Source organism: Brienomyrus brachyistius, chromosome 12, assembly GCF_023856365.1.
Source record: "Brienomyrus brachyistius isolate T26 chromosome 12, BBRACH_0.4, whole genome shotgun sequence".
In the NCBI taxonomy this organism is placed as follows: domain Eukaryota; kingdom Metazoa; phylum Chordata; class Actinopteri; order Osteoglossiformes; family Mormyridae; genus Brienomyrus; species Brienomyrus brachyistius.
In genome coordinates this window covers 4,176,608-4,198,638 of record NC_064544.1, presented here as the reverse complement: position 1 = coordinate 4,198,638, position 22,031 = coordinate 4,176,608, and the positions used below count along the sequence as shown (strand labels likewise).

General features: G+C 45.1%; 1 protein-coding gene and 1 long non-coding RNA gene across 2 annotated transcripts; both read right to left on the bottom strand.

Moving 5' to 3' along the window:
- Window positions 1–312: 312 nt before the first annotated feature.
- On the bottom strand, window positions 313–1,364 carry LOC125705249 (uncharacterized). Its single transcript, XR_007381456.1, has 3 exons — window positions 1,318–1,364; window positions 660–734; window positions 313–378 (listed from the first exon to the last, which is right to left on the bottom strand). It is a non-coding gene; the product is annotated as an uncharacterized LOC125705249 (long non-coding RNA).
- Window positions 1,365–6,505: 5,141 nt separating this feature from the next.
- LOC125705045 (Krueppel-like factor 3) lies at window positions 6,506–17,337 on the bottom strand. Its single transcript, XM_048971362.1, has 6 exons — window positions 17,185–17,337; window positions 12,430–12,536; window positions 11,690–12,086; window positions 10,254–10,395; window positions 9,389–9,555; window positions 6,506–9,166 (listed from the first exon to the last, which is right to left on the bottom strand). Exons 2-6 carry the CDS (start codon window positions 12,475–12,477, stop codon window positions 8,985–8,987), a joined length of 936 nt encoding a protein of 311 aa, XP_048827319.1. The 5' UTR covers window positions 12,478–12,536; window positions 17,185–17,337; the 3' UTR covers window positions 6,506–8,984.
- Between the last annotated feature and the right edge of the window lie 4,694 nt (window positions 17,338–22,031).

The window sequence follows — 22,031 nt, the reverse complement described above, 5'->3', positions numbered from 1 at the left end:
GTTCTCGAAGCAGCAGGATCAGAAACTTACGAGCAAACTCTACAGGCCTCTGGGTGGCCAGGCAGCCAGTATTCGCAGGGAAGCGCGAGAAATTCACCCCCCTCAATAAAATAGGGGCAGCTGAAGCCTGGGGGCGGGGTATCTTCACAGGCATCAGGACAGTCAAACGAAAAGCTGAGAGCAAAAAACGTCCAGTGTGCCCTGTCCTGTAAAGTTTACGTCCCCAAGCTTATGTCCATGTACAGTTTATCAGACCGTTCACAGCGCCCCACAAGGGGCGAGTTGAGGCAGCCATTAATTTCGGTGTTTCACCTGTATTGCAGAGCTTGTGGAGCAGACCTAGACGGCAGCAAACTCAAGAAAGCCACACCACGGCCCCTGTGGGCTCAGGAAAAGTACAAAGTGTTACCTTACGATACTCCGGGTCACTAAATCAAGTCCATCCCGGCGGATTTGTGATATTTACACCGGATAAGCACAAAGATTTACTCAGAGAGTTACGGACATACTGAGGATAATCTCCTGATCCCCCCCCCCACAAAAGCCCGAGGAATATAAAGTATCCAGTTCCATACTGGATCTGGCAGACGCATGCGGTTTCAGGGTAAACGTCGCCTTCAAGGGAGCGATGAAAGACCCAAGGGCACATGGATACGAACCTCATGACGGTGTGGTGGGCGTCCAACAGGTCCAACGGCACAACCGGCAAATTTAATTAGCTGAAATTCTTGACTCTGCAGAGGTGAGTGTCACAAACAACAGGCTTAGTACAGTGTTTGTACGGCTACGCCTTCCTTTCGTAACGAAAGCTTCTTTGGTAGAGATTAATCACAATTCAAGTGACCGTCAGCAGGCACTCATTTATAAGAACTGAATTTGGATTGACCTGTGATATTCACTCAGGTCTATGAACCAGCTGTGTTTCTCATCTCTCACCTGCTCTGTCTAGACTCTTTACCATGGAATGTTCCAAATAACTCCCTTTGCTTTACTTGTAGGCAGCAATATGTCATTTTGTTAGGTTCTTTGTATATGTCTTTGAACACAAATATAATGCAATCATGTTTTATTTGTATTGTAAAATAAATGCGTTACATTATAAGATTATATGCCTCTGCCTTGTCAGTCATCTCCCTGTTTGGCCAGTAGGTGTCACTGGCCACCCTGTCTCCCGTGTATTTCCACATTCCCTGAGCTGCCATGCGGCTGAATGGACAAAGCCGGCACCTCCGATCAATCTATCCCAAACATCATGGGTCCGAGGCTGGCTAAAGGCCGCAGCGATGATGGGTATTGGTTTGGTTTAGTTACCAGTACCTGGTTTTGTTGTGTCTTGTTTCACTTCAGCTCCTATTATCTTCTAGTGGCCATTTCCTAGTGCATGGTTCCCCAATTCCGGTCCTGGAGGGACAGTTTGCGACACATTTTACTTCAGACGCACTTACTAAACCTGATAATTAGCTGATTAAGGTGTACTTGAGCAGGGAACTCTGCAAACTGTATTTTGGAATTGGGGAACCCTGTCTTAATGTTTCCTTCATTGTTAAACACCCGCGCCTGTTCCACATCTAACCATTGTCATTAGTACCTGATTTTGCTTTGTGCTCTTGTTGGTCGCTGTGTTTGTTCCCCTGCTTGGTATTGGAAGGTGAAGGTATTGTCTGTAGTACATCATGTTCTTCCTTCAGCTGGTCCCTGTGTTTGGTGGTCTTGGTTCCTGATACTTTAATTCTCCTGCCTTCTGTTTTGTTCCCCCGTGGTCCATTATCGTTCCCGGTTCCCTCAAGTTCTGTTGCTAATATCTCTCCCCAAGCTGCCAAACCGGCGTGTGGATCGTCCCTGACTGTGCTCATGTGTCACGATTAGCTCTTGTGACAGGTTTGGCGTTATCAAAGATTTTAGCTGCTTCACAAGTGCAGCAGGTAAGCATCTTATAAGTAAATATAGACAAAGAAATACATTTTTCTCTTAAAAATTTATCAAACTTCTTTCGGATGTAAATTTCCATCACAATGGGAAGCCTCAGCTTAAATCAAAAAGGCAGACAGCGGCTGGCAGGCAAAAATCCCATCTGCACCCGAACGACCGCAAACACAGCGGCCCTGTGTGTTTATTTACCAACACTGATGGTTTCCTTAAGTGCTGTTCTTGCTGATTGTTGCAGTTATTCTTGTGGAGGGGTTTAATGATTGTCATCATTTCTCACCAAAATGTGTGCACAATTTCATGGCGCTAACCCAGGCAGTAAAGCAGCACAAAATCACTCCCTTTCGCCTTATACCCTTTCGCTTGATGTGTTGACTTTTCGTTTATATAAGTGGGTTGTGAGATTAAAACCGCTGGCTCAGTCAGATAAGCCGGCACTGTTGTGGTGCTTGTGAGTTCAGCTCGTGTCCAGCGATAAAGGCCCAGTTCTCTCGAGATAAGAGGCCCCGCCGTCAAGGGATGGAAGTTCCAGGCCAAGCAAACGGAAATGGCTTCCAGTCAGATAAACGAAATTAGCAGAGGCTGCTTGAAGGAAAACAAACCCTCAGGCTAAAACTATACAAACAGATAACGTGCTGGTGGCTCATATTGGACAGGCGTGCCCTGAGAGATCCCCCCCCCCCGCCTTGGAGATAGGCTCAACACAGCCCAGTACTGGGATAATGGTATAGAACATGGATGGATGAACACAATCCGAGAGGGCAGTGGGTAACGAGTCAGAGGGTAACAAGCTAGTCTTTAGAGATGAACAGCGTCTGCTTCCACGCTCCTCGCCTCTCTTTCCGTCTCTCCTTGAATGTCCGCCCGGCTGCTGTAATAGTTCATTAATCTGCTTATGCGAAACAGCAGGACAATCTTAGATCACCAGACGCTGCAGTCACATCTCTATTTTGTGAGACGTGGCAAGCAAACCTAAGCACAAGGACGGGATACGCAAAGGAGTGTCAGAGGTGGGTAGTTCAGGTCCAAAGAGTGACAGAGTCCAGACCAAGATTTTGATTCAACCGCCCAGTTGAGTCCTCTGTGACTCTGACTATTTATACTCAACTGGTTGGTTAAAACAAAATCTTGGTCTGGACTTTTACTCTCTGTTCATGAACTACCCACCTCTGATTATAATGACAGCATTAAATAATTAAAGACAATAAATAATATGAATCAAGAATATTACATGCTAAACGTACAGAATAGAAAGTTACAAACACAGCAGATGTTGTGTTGATGAATACAGCGGCATTATAAATGATAAAGACACTGGTGTGAGATCAGTGTCAAGGATGCTGCTGCTTAAGGACACCTGCAGACTCGGAGACGCACAGACAGTCCACATTTTTGCTCCCTGCCAGACAGTCCATATTTTTGCTCCCAGCTGTAAGGGAGCAAAAAAAATCTGTGCATCCCCGAGGACCAGATTAGGAAACACTGCCATAGAACAGAAGTACTCATATCTTTTTGAGTGATCTGAGGAAAAGTAAATCTTTTACATTTAAAACATCCTGAACTTACATCCACCCACTTTTTACAACTAGCAGCTGCCACAAGTACACTGACCACTCAATAACTTCTATGACTATTGATCTATTCGAAGCAGAGGGAAGTATTTCTGACTGCAAGGCTGTAATATTATCTTCCAGGATCCTAGTAATGACATAACAAAGCCCACAGAGTCTGGACACATATAAAGCTCTTCCTGATGTCCCTGAGTTATTTCCAGGGAAGCGGGAAGTGACCAGAAGCTAAAGCTGGAAATCAATGAGGAGAAGAGGAGTCCTAATCACATCTGTGGAGGACGGTTTAGCCCTGTGTATTTGATACCTTTCCAGGTGTGCAGTATGAAACCTGCAGAGTGCGAGAGGTGCACTTGGTAATGGGGCGATTGCTCGCAGGAGCCGGCTGCAGATAGGCGCAGCGTGTGCTCTGCGCTGTAGACAAGCCTCCCATCCCGTCAGGTCCAGTACATGGGAAGCGGTAAAGCATCTAAAAGCACAAACTATTTCTGCTGCTGCCCCCTGCTGGAATTCTGAGAAGGTGCAGGCACAAAGGAAAAGCAGTCTAATGATGGTTCTAGATGGTTCTCCGTCGCCATAGGTGAACCCCCCCCCCCCCCCTCAGCCTCCCAAAGGTACAAACTGCATTAATGTACCATCAATGATACAGAAATGTTGCCTTAAAAGGTACAGTACAGATACAATTGGCAAACTTTTGAGATTACGGCCCCAGTGACAAGCAAAGGGAAGTTTTTTTTTACCTTTCTTTCTGAGAGTGCCGGCTCCAGCAAGAGATCTTTTGGCAAATCTATAGTATTCCATTATAAACCTAAAATTAGCGGCATCAAAAGTGTCGGGGTAGTTTGCGAACTCTATACACAATAAGGCAATAAAACTGTGACATACATATGAATGTGTCTGCATGTGTGTGTGGACTTAACCTCGAATTGAAAATCTCACAATCGGTGACCCTGGATCTTTCTCTCACTTACTTTCCTGCCAATTTTGTGCTTCTGACACAAAGGGTAATTTAAGGAAAGAAGCAGATTCGCCATAAATAGACAGGACGAGGCCTGACTGGGAAGTAAGATCTCGTACTGCATGGCGTTGCTGTTCGGTAGCCGATTCTGTGTACAATATTCAAAGCCCATACCAAGTTATATATCAAGTAGCATTCGGTAATAGAATTTTTGACTCTAGAAGGTTGCATGCCAATCGAAATTCATAGGGGTGTGACTTACGCGGAATTTCTGAGTAAAGGAATGACGGCGAATTCCGAAAGGTCCCGTGATGCCTTCTGAGCACTCAAGCGAAGCATCTGCAGAATCGGGCCTCAAAGTAAAAAATTTCTTTTGCATCACGACTAATGGAAGGCCACACTGCAGTGGACAAACGTTCCTCACAGCCCAGATTTTTCTGGTTGTTCCCAAAACTGAAGGAGACATTGATAGGACGACATTTTTCCTTGGATGGCGATCAGAAACCAACCAGAAACTTTTTCACATGGACGGAATGAAAAAAATGGAGACCGCGTTTGGAAAAACGTCTAGCAGCTTGAAAAATAAGTTTACAATGATTAAGCGAAATAAGTTTCCTTCACTTTTATCATTTTGGATGATGTTTCCATAACTGGAAACATTTTATAGATTTGGAGACCTTACCTATCAATCAATGCTCGTACCTGTAACTGCAGTTTCCGTATCGTGCGTTAGACAGTCTGTGGCACGCGAGTCTGAGCTAAACTGCAGCGTTTCGATGCTGTTCCTCCTCCAGGGTTTAGCACCAGTATTGCAATCCTGAATTATCTAACATGCTGACCACTGGGGTAAAGATCCAAGCGTCTGTCTGCCTGTAGCGCAAGATGGACATGAACCGTCTTCTGAGTCTGCGCAGAGCACCTCCGTGTCAGCGCACATGTGAACCTAAACCTGAATTTGAAGAGTCCTCCTAAGAGTTATTTATCCGGACTCATCTTTGCCATTTATACTCCCTTTTGGTGAGACAGGTTAATGGAAATGAAATGGGCTTTTCTTGGTGATACATTATGCTATCTGTCATCCTGAAGGTGAATTTCAACAAAATAATCTCTGTCGTCTTGTCCATTAATCCCCGTTTTGCGTTTCGCACCTTAACTGCTTAAGTGCATCAATAAATCAGACAGAAATAAATATACCCGGCATGTTATACAAGTTATAGAAGACTTATTTTCGGAAGATGTAGGCCTTTCAAACAGGCGGAATTGACAAGGATTCAGACACTCACGCAAGAAATCTTACGGGAAATCTATGTTTTTCCATTATAAATCCAGCGCCCGCACAAAAAAATACTAGTTGTGACATTTGCGCGATCGGTCTTCCACGGAGCCCCTGAAGTCCCACAGGAACAAGTTGATTATTTTTGTGCGTAAACGTTATTATCAAGATAACTTGTGCCCGCAAGACAATTTACTATAACTATCGTATGCTTCTCCAAGGACTTTAGATACATACAGAGACCATACGATGGTCATGCAGAATTCATCTAACCAAGTTTAATTTCCACATCATAACGCCATACAATGAAATTCTTGCTGCTCTTACATGGGGCGCTAAGTGCAAGCGCTCATTTTCCTGAGCACAAAATAATTGTTTTCGTTGCTAAATAATGGTTTTTGCGGCACAGAACGTATTTTGTGCACGAAAATGAGGGCTTGCTACTATACAAGAGCAGCAGTAATTTCATTGCATGACATTCTAATGTGAAAATAAAACTTCATTAGCTGAATTCTGCCTGTCATATGGTGTCCGTGTGTATCTGAAGTCCTTAGATACGCATACGAATTTATACTAAGTAGCTTGTGCGCACAAGATTTAAAAAAATCACCTTATGGGACTTCAAGACTCCCGTCAGTATTATCAAAGCTACCAGAAAAGTGGCACTCAGATAATCGACAGACCAGACGCAATTGTGTAATTACAACTCTGACCGCTAGGGGGAGGCACGAGTTCGTTTGATAGTCTGGCTAAAAAACAAAGCAACACTTGGGAAGCGTATTTCTTTTTGAAGAGGTTTTTATTACCATATATGCATAATACAGCATTCAGGAAGTGCCAAACATTGCGTGTTTAAATTCACAGTTTGAGATGACAACATGTCATTACTGTTACACTGTCAACCAACGAGTCAACTGGAAATATAATTCAGAGTAAGTTCATATTCATATAAGTTCATATACTTGCCTAATATTTCTGATATAAAATATGTAAAATAATGCACTAAAATACCAACAATGACCCTTTTCAGTCAAGTCATTTGATTTAAAAAAAACGTATGCGTTTTAGTAACTGGAAAATAAACCATTCAGACCAAGCCAACAGTGCTGGAAGTCAAACTGGTCTGGTTGGTTTCTGAGCCACAGGAAACCATGGTATTTCTACAGAACCAATCAGAACCCACCAGGTACTTCCATATATACAGATGCTTCCGGGTAAAATGCTTCAACATTGCAACTCTGTATAAAATGCAGGCGGCACGTATGCAGCTTAAAGTGCAAAGTCAGATTTATGGTCAGCAGATCTGAGTTTAGGAACAAGCAGCAACCAAAACGCTTGACAGGATGCGTGGGGAGATGCCACACCGCCGCCCTGTCAGTCAAACCATGACCTCTGTTAGAAAGCAATGCCCAGCTGCAGGTCAAAGCCGTGGGACGCCAAACCCAGGTCCCACTTAGCCTGCATCATCATGCCACAGTTTACATCCAGTGTTTTGTTTGTTGCTAAGACACGTGTATGTATATTCAAAGAGATACTATTCAGAAGAACAATATATTTATGGCAGGCCTGTCGATTAAATGCAAATTTAGACTGCAAAATTTTGCTGCCAAGTGCAAAATATCCCTCAACCTGGCTTAAAGTTTAATCATGAGAACTTTGGCAAAAAATTACCGAGATGTGTGACATGATGGTCATCGACAATCATACAGGTCTCTCAAAAACTCAATGAGCAAGTGTCACTGGGACATGATAACAGCCTAGTCAACGGGAAACAGATTCCATGCAGTGTATAACTCTCGGTTAAGGTCCGGACTAATGGTCTAGGATTTACTGATGGACTAAGAACTGGGCCAACCATAAGAACATAAGAAATTCACAAACGAGAGGAGGCCATTCGGCCCATCAAAGTTTGGGGAGAACTTAACTGATAGCTCAGAGATGTTAAAATCTTATCTAGCTCTGATTTAAAGGAACCCAGGGTGTCAGCTGGCACTGCACCAGCAGGAAGACTGTTCCACACTCTAACTACATGCTGTGTGAAGAAGTGCTTCCTCAGATTCGTTTTAAAATGTTCTCCCGCTAATTTCCATATTTTTAACATTCATCCATCTTTCACCCACTGCAGAATCTCAGATTCTAACACTCTTCACTGGCACATAATCAACTACTAATCAAATTCATAAATTGGTCACAGATCCTCTGCTGCACTTACATTATCCTTAAAGGCATGTTTGTCAAAGAATCGAAGAGAAATATTGTTCAAATTGATTTTGAGTTACTTAATTGCACTTAACTGCCAACTGTGTCCCTGTCATTGCATTAGACGTGTACCGGATATGTTCACTCTCTATGTGTGAGTTTTCTGCCAGAGCTCCCAGTGAGCGTAAATGGGAAACGAAAACACTTATATGTGTGACAGTTTGTAAAGACCAGTAAGACGGATTAGTGGGCATGTCAGATTATGAGGTTGTGTGATAACACTAGCAAGCATTCACTTGACATGTATTTAACGTGTGGGAGTTTTACTTACAGAAAAATGTTCTGAAGGCAGAAGGAAAAATGACTGGTTCAAAGACATAGCCAATCAGATTGTAGAAGATGTGGGTCCAAGCAACTAGAGTAGGTGGAACCTATGAATTAGATATTTGCAATTTGATTGGTTATCTCTCTGAACCAATAATTTTTCGTTCTGCTCTCAGAACATTTCTGTTGTACAAGTAAAACTCCTATGAGCGTGTATTTATGCTAAACCCATGTGGCTTAAAAAGCAAGAAAAATTAATGGCCCTGAAAGTATTTCATATTATTAACATTATTTACTAAACCATGTTGAAAAAACCCTGAAAGAAAAACATATTCACATACAATGGTAAAAAAAAAAATTCACATTTTATGGGTCCAAGATTAAAAATAGTAAATATCGTGCAAGTGCAGCAAAGATTTTTTTCTCCCCAGTGTTGGTCCAGTATGGTATCTTGGCAATGCCCTGTTTACCAGAGCAGGAGAGGTTCAGTACCTTGCTGAAAGGCACTATAGCAGGCCTCCGTCTAGGACTCAAACCTGTAACTTTCAGGTTGTTGTGTATGTCAGCTGATAATAGAAGAGAACCAGGCTACCAGCCAAGTTCTCCAGTTATTCCAGGCCCATGTCCCCGCAGGAGTGTTTGGTGCTGCATCTACACATTTGTTCAGTTAATTCAGAGCAGACGCAGCGCTAAACGTTCGCTGGCGAAATCCGAGGCGGGGCCTGCAATGGTGGGCTCACACCAGCAGGTGGCGCTTCTTGTGCAGCGCCAGGTGGTCGGAGCGGGAGAAGCTGCGCTCACAGTCGGGGCACTGGAAGGGCTTGTCGCCAGTGTGCTTCCGCATGTGCCGGGTCAGCTCGTCCGAACGGGCAAACTTCCAGATGCAGCCTTCCCACATGCAGTGGTAGGGTTTCTCACCTGCAGTAGAGAGAGTTCGTTAGGCAACGTTCACAGTGACGAGACAGCTGGGGTGGGGGCGGGTTCGAGGGTCAGCTGACTGCCATTGCTGATGCCTTCACTTCCCATTCCCTGACAGTCCTACACAAGGGGACCCCCCACACACACACACAGACACACACACACTTCCTGTAACGTTGTCATTCCCAAACTCCATGTCACGATCACTCTGGTATCACTGACCGGTGTGAGTCCGTCGGTGGGCCTTCAGGTGAGAGCTCTTGGTGTAGACCTTGCCGCAGCCCTCGTAGTCACAGCGGTGACGTTTCTTCTTTCCGGCGGATTCCTCGTGGATTGCGGGAGTCTTGGTGCTATTAGTGAACTGGAAGGGACTGCGCACCCTGGAGAATCTACAGTGGATGGGGGTATTTCAAAATCAGACACTAGGTGGCAGCAATGTTTGTTTAACAGCACAGCACTGGGGATACAGGTGGTCTGGAGATTATAACTGGCAGGCAGCAAAGATTTTGGGACAACCCCAAAATACCCTTCTCCCCCACCACTCAAACCACACCCCCGATTGGCCACAAAGAGAGAGATGATATAGCGATATAGAGATGATAGCCTTTTACTGAACATTCCTCTTCATTAAGTTTCATTGCCCATTTACACTGCATTTTTACACGTCTCAATACTCAATATGTCATATTTAAATGTCTTTTTTAGTCTTCGGATAAGTCAAAGAGTTTCTGGCATCTCTGGGGGCAGCAGGTCGGCCTCTAGTAGCAACAATCTCTCGTCAGTAGGCGGTAGGCAGGTACAGGCATGTCCTGGACAATTTTGCTCTTCTGTGGCAAATACCTCTAGTGTCAACAACATCGCAAGATGCAGGAAGCACTAAAACTGCAGTTACTGACGAAGATGGTAAAATTGGTTAATAATGTCTGAAGCCGGACTGGCTAGTAGCCCGTAGCAAGCGTGACGGGATAGACCCGTACGGAATCTGAAGCTCATCTGAGCAGGGTCACGATCCACATGGAGTCAGTGGAGTCGCACTGCATCGGAGATGTCTGGGGGTGTGAGGAGAGGGCGATGCGGTCGCACTCACTTCTTGTTGTCGATGGTTGGTGGCACCATGATCTCAGAGGTCATGGTGTCTTCACAGGGCTTCTCATTGGCCAGTTCCCGCTTCAGGGGCTTCGTCTGTAGACCTTGGTGGTGACTAGACGGCAAGTAGGGGTCACGCTCTACTGCAGAACCAAGATTTTCAGATTAAAACCCACACAATTAAACACTTAAAAATACTACTTTACGTCATATTTTTCCCTCCCAAGCAAAAATTCTTATTCACTGCAACTATAATATACAAACGTTAACGTTTTATTGAGCTGCGCATTTACTGAATTGATTCCTGTTCCCGAGGGTATCGGAGAAGCCATCTGGCATTTCAGAATGAGTTCGCCTGAAATGATGTTCTCCCAGACTGCGAACCACGTCGATAACAGCCTTCTGACTTATCACTGCTTGCTATCTGTAAGCCCTGACAGCTGGCAATAAACTTTGTGAACAAGTAACCAAGAGTTCAAGATGTTTTACTGGCCTTGCGCAAAAAAATGCTGAGGAATGCTTTCTTATTTCGGGACGCTGTGCGTTTATTAAGATGTATTTATATCTCTAAGTTTTGGCATGAACGGACAATAGAATGTTTAATTGGTTTAATGTACCTGGCCAGTTGCACAATTTTTTATTGTCTTGCCTTGCATTGCACTGTTGTTTGTCCTGTATCGCACAGCCTGTCCTGTATCGCACAGCCTGTCCTGTATCGCACAGCCTGTCCTGTATCGCACAGCCTGTCCTGTATCGCACAGCCTGTACTGTATCACACTGCCTGTCCTGTATCACACTGCCTGTCCTGTGTCACACTGCCTGTCTTGTATCGTGCTGCTGCCTGTCCTGTATCACACTGCCTGTCCTGTGTCACGCTGCCTGTCCTGTGTCACGCTGCCTGTCCTGTATCACGCTGCCTGTCCTGTATCACGCTGCCTGTCCTGTGTCACGCTGCCTGTCCTGTGTCACGCTGCCTGTCCTGTGTCGCACTGCCTGTCTTGTATCGTGCTGCTGCCTATTCTGTATCACACTGCCTGTCCTGTGTCACACTGCCTGTCCCGTATCGCAGTGTCTAGCCTATATCACACTGCCTGTCCTGTATCGTGCTGTTGCCTGTCCTGTATCGTGCTGCTGCCTGTCCTGTATCGTGCTGTTGCCTGTCCTGTATCGTGCTGCTGCCTGTCCTGTATCACACTGCCTGTCCTGTATCACACTGCCTGTCCTGTATCACACTGTTTGTTCTATATTGTCGGCAACTGTGGCATAAGAATTTCAGTGTGTTCCTCCAAACTTGTGACAATAAACCTTGTAATAATGAAAATAACAGTAAGGAGAAAAACAGTCTTTATGCTAAGAGACACAGGCCAGCGGTTGTATTTATGAAATGAAACCAGCCACTGAGACGGATCACAAAGGGGCAGAGACAGAACCACACACCTGGTTTCTGGGGCACGCCGTTCGCTTCGGGAGAGACCGGGACTGGCACCATGATGTTGGACAGCAGCGGGATCATGGAGGGGGGGATGCCCGGCAGCAGCTGGGTGAGGACCGTGGGGTAGCACACAGGCATGCTGGGATAGTGGGACCATGGGCGGAGCCCGGCATCTAGCATGGGGGGTGATGGCAGGCTGGGAGCAGCGTAGATGGGGGTGGGGGGACTGGCAGAGAGGCTTCTCTGGCCCACCGAGAGGTCCAGGGGGTCCAGCTGCGGGTCGGGGCTGCCGGGGGGGGTCATACTGCCCCTGAAGTTGGCGTAGAAGTCAGCAGAGATGTGCTTGGTTTGCTGGGGGGAGACCTTGGTCGGGGGTATCATCGGAAATGTCTGGAACATCAGCTGATGGAAAGGAGCCGGGGGGGGGGATGAGAGAGAGGTCATCCATGCGTCCGTGGTTCACAGTTACATGTAATTAAGACTCGTTTTAGTGACATGCTAATTTTATTTCCTGGTGCCACATTAGTCTGGTCTTAGTCATGTGTTTGTCCTCCGTTCAGGCATTTTTCTCGACTATTCACGCCTCTTTTATTTTTGATTCTCCTAAACGATCCATTCATCGGAATCCTATTTTTGTCAGGGACAGTCCGGCCCCCACCATCCCTAACATCCCCCTCCCCCCCCCTTTGTCGCTGAGGCTTAAGTGAGGCCAAGGTAACCCCCCCCCCAACCCCTCGTCACTCACCGACTCCATGGCGCCGCCACCCATCACAGAGTAGTCATACATAAGCATGTTCGCCGGGGGGGGGGGGGGGTCCTGCAGGAGGGGGGGCACGCCTACAGATGCTCTTTCTGGGGGAAGACATGGTTAAAACCGGTTAAATGCTGATCAAATCAGAAATGGCGTCATAAATCTCAGAAAGCTCGTTTTTACAGACAAGTTAACGTGTTTAAAAAAAAAAAACACATTATCACAGTATTCATCCTCATATTGGTTATTTAATATCAAATTATTTACAAAATATACAGGGTGGATTTCACCGGAAGCATCTAAAGACTGTGACTTCAGTCTAATAGGAAGATTACGCCAATCACCCTACAGCTTTGTATATAGACGTATTTTCTTTGCTCTAATCTTAACTGGTTCCCACACAGTTTCCAGTTTTGGCCTTATCAGGGGTGGTATCACAGGTGAATGCCGTCCTTTTGAGACCCTTAGACCAATGTTTCCCAAGCCAGTCCTCGGGGGACACCGGACAGTCCATGTTTTTGGTCTCTCCCAGCTCCCAGCCAATCAGAAACACCAAATACCTGGTACAGGTGCGCTGGGAGCTGAGAGGATGCAAAAACGTGGACTGTCCGGGGTTCCCCGAGGACTGGCTTGGGAAACACTGCCTTAGACCACACTCTGCCTCAGATATTCCTGCCAGTCACTAAACTGCACTGTGTATAGAGTTACAGAACATTCAAACTACACAGAGGTACATCTTGGAATGATAGCTCAAAACTGGATTTTTCTTCAGTGTCCACTGGAAAATGGCCTGGTGATGACAGTGACATGCATAACTGCACAGGTCTGAATCGCAGTGCAGCAGTGCACACGGCAGCGTTGCTGAGTGATTCATAGCTGGTGGTTATGTGACAGACATTCGGGAAGCGGCCTCTCTAGAGTAAACACGGCTGTGTGTTTCCAGCGATCCACCCCATAATTATCTGGAATTTCACGGGTACCCAGCTTCAAGCGTACCAGCCAATCAGAAGGGCCCATGTTCCAGCTGTCTATCAATGCACTTCCAAAGCGCCTGGGGCTTCTCAGCTTCACTCAAAGCACAGACCCTGATATTATCCTGTCTCAGAAGGGGCCCCAAGTGATATTATCCTGTCTCAGAAGGGGCCCCAAGGCCGCCTCATTCATTCTAAATCCCTTATGCTGAAGATTCACATTTTTATTCACTCGGTGGACACTTTTATCCGAAATTGTAACTGGGGGGTTACGGGTCTTGCACAGGTGCCCAATAGTGACTTCACATTACCAACCCTTGATTTTGAACCTGGAACCTTCTGGTCACAGACATCCTAACCCTCTGAGCCAGACGCCCCCCCCCTCCACATGTAGCACATTAATCCCTCCCGTTCCTAACCTCACGCCATAACAGATCTACTTGCTTTTTTTGGCGGGCGGGGAGGGGGGCAAAGGTCACACTATGTAATAATTAACGAATTAACGAATAATCTCGGAATACAGAGACGTATGGAGGTGAGCGATGTGATCGGGAGCCATGTTTCTGTAAGGCGGCGGCGAGGAGGAGCTGCTGTAGCTCTCAGCTAATGCCAGTTAGCGTCTCCCGGCCCACTAATGGGAGATCTAACGTACATGCAGGAGAAAACACACCGCGAGACAAATCCAGGTACAGGTGGCGAGTGAGTGCTGTGTTGTGTGATTGCCGGCTCGTTATTTTTTTTTAAGATACTATGCAGTATTAAATTTGCATAAAAATATCTGGAACACTAAAGTGTACGTTTACTAATAATCACTAATGAAATCATACACTGTTTATTCCTTTCACATTTTACATGGTGCGATTAAATATATGAAATGTCAAACGGTTCAGTTCGGCTTGACACTCGGCAGCTAAGTGAATGTAACTGATGCTTTAAACGAACCCCCCCAGACGACCACGCACGAGCAGCAGGTAGGCGGGCAGCTGGTGAGCTCGACTCACGAGAAGCGTGGCGAGGAACTTTATACAAAACTAATTTTATGAGAAAAGCCCCTCTATGCAATAAAACATAATACAGCTACTCCTCACTTAACGACCTCGGTGTTTAACGACCGGCCCTCCGGCTGGTCGGCACTGTGCGCGGTACCAGAACTTTGGTCGTGGATTCGGCAGTGCGGCATCTCATCTCTCATAACTTATTAAAATAAGAAATTACATGAAGTGTGCGAAGGCGACATTAAAACACTATCTAAAGATGATCGACACAAACCCACTACCAGTGCAGTGTGCCGGAAGTATCGGTAAGGAGCAGCTCCTCACTTATCGACCGACTTGCTTGACGACCTGGTCCTAGGAACGGAACTCGGCCGTTACGTGAAGATTATCTGTAATTAAAAAAATGACCTGCACCAGCACCATTCCTCATATAATTAATATATATATTTGGAGTCATCTACATTTAACATCTCAGGAGGAAACTCTTATGCATATAGCAGCACGGTAAGTAAAGCAAGAATAACGTACATATAGGGCACAAGGGAAAACTAATTAAATGCAATTAATTAAAAAAAGCAATGTAATAAATAAAATTAAAATACGTATGAATCATCTATATACTCCTCACTCCTCATATGGTAATAAAAATATATATTGGAGTCGTTCCACAGTAGATGTGAATGTCATTCTGCAGGGTGTGTTGCATCACGTACGGGTGAGACATGAAAAGGTACAATTTTTAATAACGTGTGTGTGTGTGTGTGTGAGTCGTGCTGATACATGATAATGCAGCACTGTGGGTAACTGCAGAGTATGATCCATTTCATGACACACCCCCCCCACGTACCCACACACACACACACACCACCCTGCCAGTCCCACCCACACTGGGACAGGAAGTGCCTGGCATGAGTGCAGAAGAACACCAGCCCCAAAACAGAAGCTCAGGAAACTCCACCAAGGGGGAGGGGGAGGAGGGGCTGTAGGAGGACTGGGCTCTGTACCAACTGTGATATCTGTTCATAGGAAACGTCCTGGCTGCCTTTCTAACATGCAGGACACACATACACACACACACACACAAATTGCGTGGAAAAATACAGTGACCTTTCCCATTCCTTATAACTGCTTATTAGTGGGTCTTACTGTATTTTCTTTCTTGTCAAAGATGCTCAGTCAAATTATCATATCATAATTTAATCCTACAGTTACCCTCTTAATTGCGGGGTGTATCAGCGGACCAACGTGGGGCCTTGATATACTGCCCCAACATAACTGGGGTCAAAGGGTTAAGATGACGTCGGAACTTGGACCCCCTGGTACAGCCGCACTGCCGACACATACGAAGCACGCAGCATCGTCTGACTGCCACCCCGCTACTGAAAAGCGATCTAAGATGAGTACCTTCGGTTAGGCTGGAAGTCGATTACCACCCCTTCCTTCGATACTCTAGCTGAATACTGGAAACACCTAGCGTTTTTGGCAGTACGCTTTAAAAATTACTACAAGAATATTGGCGGTAATGTTTACAAACATTCAAAGAGTGTTTGCAAATATCACACACTGGACGATTAAATAATCAACTGGAGTAACTGGAATAAAGTTTTACACTTTCTACAACTCGGAAGTGTTCCTACAATTTTGGCCACAGTAAACCTGACGTGCAGCCTGCCGTTTTACAGCCATCGCACCCCCAAAACCAAATCTGGCTTTTTAGACACAAGAACGTTTAGACTTATCTACAACTCACAGGAATGTCGATCTACAGCAGTTGGAAGAGATGCTATCAATTACCACAGAAACATGCGGATCCCTCCAAGGAAATACGATTATCGTTCACAAACAAATCGTACCGTAACATTTCATTCCAGTGTTTTTTTCAGCATGTCATCCTGTCCAGGATAAGCAGCTACCAGATTGATGGATCAATATTCTTTTCCGGAGGCTGTTTTTAAAAATCCTGAAGCCCACATGCAAATACACACATTACAGTATAAAACGAAGCCATAGAGATATAGGATATATAGAGACCATTAAAATAATTACAGAAAAATGAACAACATGGCCATTGCGCTTATTTAGCCTCTATTAAAATGTTTAAACGATGTAATTTACAATGCGCATATTACACATTTTTAACACATTAAAAAAATGTTTTGTATATTTGCCCGATTTTGACTGTACTGTTTTACAATGCATTTATATATATTTGCATAACGTTTGTGTATGGCATTTATGAAGTCGCCAGTGATATACCTTAACTAATAACTTGTTATATAGGCCTATTTTCTCTCATCGAAGCAAACTGACGCCTTGTGCCCCGTGCTGCGTATTTTAAGTCCGCCCGGCACTTCGACCACAATAAGCGGTTAGAAAACGGACGGGTGACATAATTCTAACTGTGACATACTGTAGGTGTGGGCCGTTAACGATAATGACCATGTTTGCAACGCCCCCCACGATGGATGCACATGCATGCATGGCTGGGAAACTCAGAGCTGCCCGCGAAGGTAGCGGGGCCCCTACAAGGAAAAGTGATCAGCGGAGACAAGACACTCTTAAACTCAGGTACCTTTACTCTCCATCAATAGTCTGCATCAATTGCACATAAACTCTTCCGAGACAATACTCTGGAATATTCCATTATGTAACCATTCGTTTATAAAACAGTCATTAAGTCATTAAACCCAACCCAGCACAATGATTACACGACTAACAAATACGTATAATTTAACACAGCTTGTATTCCTAAATTCCATACAAACACAAGCAATCACACTTACCGCAAAAAATGCTGGCAAGTGTCAATCACGATAAAATTCCCTCTAAAAATATCCTTTGCTTGAATAAATCACGAAAAATCTCTTTGTAAATGTCCGTTAAAACAGCAAGAAGAAGCAGCCTGCGCGCACTGTGACAGACAGCTACCTGTCAAAGTTAAGCCAAAATGTTACTTTAAGCGTGCCGATCACGTGATTACATAATAAGAGGGGCGGGGCTGGGCGGGGACGCAGACCCCTCCCACAGAGAGGGTGGGGCCCAGAGGTGGGGTGAGACTTGCAAGAGGACTGTAAAATGGCAGTGAGCGGTGACACTCCGCACCCTGACCCTCCCCTCGTCGGCAGCCTGCGGTGCGCCGTCCACGCAGACCTGGCGCACTGCCTTGGATTGTGCGCGTGTTTTTCCGCAGCCAAGTTTATACGTTCTTTTCCAAGAAGAGGAGGGGCAGAATATGAAAGGATACCCTGGAAAGAGAAAAAAAACTTTTTTTTTAATAGCGTTACCCTTCCAACCCGAGGATGCTGGTTTTCCTCCTAATTAATTAAGTTTAATTGAAATATGCGGTGCAGCGTTCAAATCACTTAACATCAAGCGTTCCTTATAGAAACCACTGAACGGCTTTATTTCTTAAAATAAGAGGAAGCTCCGTTATTAAAAGATATATTCTTGTGAATTGTTAATGAAACAATATAAATAACAATATAAATAATAGCATTCGTTCAATTAATCGGCATAATTCATCAACGACAGCAACGGGGAACGCGAACGCCGGGATCGTAGGAGGGCGATTACACACAGGAGGCGGATGAATAGTTTCACCTTATTTTATTAGCATTACACACTGGAAAATAAATACAGAGCCTGTCAACACTCTGTTACAGATAATGCAGGCACACGGAAACGGAATACCACACCCCTTTCCAGCGAAGATTGTAAAACTGGTAAACAGTCCAACCCTCGCCTAACCGTCCCGTGTAAAGGAACAATGCAACAAGACATAACTTACTAAATTTATGTCGTGGCGCAAAAACAGTGACACACCTTAGCATTGTCCTTCAATGCGTAAGATGTACAACAATAGTTTGTTTTGGGGTAATAGGCCTACAACTTGATCCTTTTTTATTCTAAACAATCAAACACTATTTTTTTTTCTCTGATAAACCCACTACGGATTTTCATTCGTTATCATTCATATATTATAACATATCCAGGATGCGCATTGTTAAAATGAGACACGTTAAATTTAGATTTCTGTGAAAGTCATCTCAGTGTCTTGAATCCCTACAGAATAGGCTACCATCTAAACACATTAATGCCCCTTGAACACTGTATACATCCATCCATTTTCCAAACCGCTTATCCTACTGGGTTGTGGGGGGTCCGGAGCCTATCCCGGAAGAAATGGGCACAAGGCAGGGAACAACCCAGGATGGGGGGCCAGCCCATCGCAGGGCACACTCACACACCATTCACTCACACATGCACACCTATGGGCAATTTAGCAAGTCCAATTAGCCTCAGCATGTTTTTGGACTGTAGGGGGAAACCAGAGTACCCAGAGGAAACCCCACGATGACATGGGGAGAACATGCAAACTCCGCACACATGTGACACAGGCGGAGACTCGAACCCGGGTCCCAGAGGTGTGAGGCAACAGTGCTAACCACTGCACCACCATGCCACCCTACTGTATACATAGAAGAGAAAATAAAGTATTACCAAACACATATATTAACTGCAAAGTTTAACTGTCCCATTTTGCCAGGTGTCCCGTTTTCGCAATACTCTCTATACCTTATTCATTCTGCATGCCCGTGCTGCATTCTATATATGACCGTAAAATAAGCATACTGGGTGCGGTCTGTTTATGTTTTAAGACGCAAAATCAACACCTTCTGCCATCTGAAATGCAGTTAGTTCAGTTTACACTATTTAAATTTGGACCATAGCATTAGTCAGATTCCACCCAGTATCCTCACGAGCAGAGCTGGTTCTGAGTGGAAGTCAATGTATCTGTGAAAACAAAACTAGTGAACCCTCAACCAACTAGGGAGCCAAACCACAGGTGTTTAATTTAAAATTTACTGGCCCATCCAATCAGATGTGTGATAGGCATTGATTGGTGTAAATTGCACAGGACACATTCGTGCGTGTCAGTTCATTATTTTCATGCCACTTAATGTCGCATGCGTGAAAACACAATATTTAAAGGATATCCGTAAAATAGTTTTGTGAAAGCACGAGGCCGCCCCAGGCCAAATTGGGGCCCTAAGCAGAATTGTATTTTGAGCCCCCCCCATTACAAAATGACTGTATCACGAAATGCCATTTAGGTTCTCAACCTCTATTAGTAGGAACAAATCAACTGAACAGGCTCTTTCAACAATGGAACAAGCCCAAAATAGCCCAAAAGTAGCATAGATTGATAGGCTGTAAACCTGAGACAGCATACGACCACCAACTAGTCAATTAACCATCCTTTTGAAAAGAAGTGAATGTATATGCAGTTAACAAGACATTCAATAAATGATAATCAGGGCCGCTGGAAAATTTAATCTCCAGTCCCCATCTAGACAGAATGATCCTCTCTTCTGTCTCCTGATTAGCAGAACATCAGCTGCGGCGTTTCTGCCAAAAGTTTTTTTTTTTTTATTTCAACAACAGACCCACCTTCACGTGAAGCTCGGGCCTCCTCTTGTTTTGACTTTTTCTTCCTTTTGCTGGCTCCCGGTTCATATTGCCGTTTGGAGGCCATCTCTCCACCTGCATGGATCCAACTGCCTGCCGGCGCATCTGACCGCTGATTGGTCAGATGCTGCCTGCTGTCAATCATTGCGGAAATGCCTGCGGTGTCAGATTACTCGTCTCTTTCTCTCCTGCCTTGGTGCTCTGCGCGCGCCTCACGGCAGTGACGCGTCTCCTTTGCGCATTTGCAGAGAATGCGTCCCCTTGTGCAAAATGGGTCCCCCCCATGGATCGTGGGGCCCCACCCGCAGCGCATGTTCTGCATGTAGGGTGGGGCGGTGCTGAATGCACCTGTTATACCAGTATTTTATGGCCTCACCCCCTGCTCCCTTTGCCGTTGACGCTCTGGTCCCAAGTCCAGCAGTCACAGCTCTTACTTCTTCGCTGAGAATGTGCTGGTCAAAGTTTCAGTCATTATTTATGTTAATTTTATACCACATGCTATTTTTATGGTACAGCTGATGAACATTGTTTATGGTATATGGGCAGACTAGAAAAACCCTGTCCTTAACAATCACGCCCCCTGCTGCTCCGCTTCTTGCACTCACATCTTTGTATCTGTAATGAGATACCTTCTTCTTCACTTATACTGTGTAGATGTTAGCCCTGATTCACGCTTGCCTTCACCCAACCCTCTTGGCTTGAGCTCAAACGGTCTCACCCTCATGCATAAAGTGTAATCTGTGCTGTGTGACATGTCTCTCTCTACACCTGGACTCAGATTTCAATTAAATCTAATTAAACCCTGTGTCACTACTGACCAACAGCTGCTAATGTCAAAATGGGCCGCAAGGCATTATGCTGTAGTTATATCCATGTGAAACAAATATGAGGGATTATTACACTTTTATTTAGTACGGGGAAGACAGGGTGTGACACCCAACCCAAACACATTGATGTGTACAATACTGATGAATAAAAGAATTAACATTTGCAGAGAAACAAAACTCGCAACACAGGAAATCTCAGGCCAGTGACGACGTACCGCAAAACTAGACTCGTTCAGAATATATCCTTCCTGATTTACATTTCCACTGTACATATTTAGCAGGAGCTTTTGTGTCAAGCGATATAGAAGTGTGGGGTGGCACGGTGGTGCAGTGGTTAGGGTGAGGGGGCGGCATGGTGGTGCAGTGGTTAGCACTGTCGCCTCACATCTCTGGGACCCGGGTTTGAGTCTCCGCCTGGGTCACATGTGTGTGGAGTTTGCATGTTCTCCCCATGTCGTCGTGGGGTTTCCTCCGGGTACTCCGGTTTCCCCCCACAGTCCAAAAACATGCTGAGGCCAACTGGAGTTGCTAATTTGCCCGTAGGAGTGCATGTGTGAGTGAATGGTGTGTGAATGTGCCCTGTGATGGGCTGGCCCCCCATCCTGGGTTGTTCCCTGCCTCATGCCCATTGCTTCCGGGATAGGCTCCGGACCCCACACAACTCTATAGGATAAGCGGTTTGGAAAATGGATGGATGGATGGATATAAAAGTGAGGCAAATAGAAAAATACAGACATACCTGCTGTCAGGGAGTCGGCCAGGCGTAAGTGCTAGTAGGTGGAGCTTCTTCTCAATGCCCAGGTGTCAGCAGGATTGGAGCAGGAGCTGCAGAACATCTACCAAACAAAGCAAGAACCTAATCAGACTATTCAAAGACCAGAAGTGTAAGTCAGGCGGTATAAACTCTACCACACACTAGAAGATCTTTTTCTCATCTGCAGTAACATCACACTATGGACCTTTTTCACATGCAACAAGTGTAAATATTTATCTTTATATTTGTACCACTAACACTATTGTATTTATTACTATTCGACTGCAGTCGTTTGTAACTATTTTTCTATATTTTTCTAGAAGTGAATGTTTGTTTTAAACTGTTCACGGGATCTTGGTGCCTAATTCCGTTCCCTAACATGCTATTCCATGTTCTCAGAATGACGACAAACCTTCGAGAATCTTGGATCTTGAATAAGAACATTCCAGGAATACAGAGATGCATCAGACTAGTAAAGGGACTCGTGGAACTGAAGGGCTTTGGTAATGGTTTAATCCAAATCATTCTCAGCCTAAAAAATGATCCTGAACTGATGAGAAACTCAAGCTTTGAGTGACAT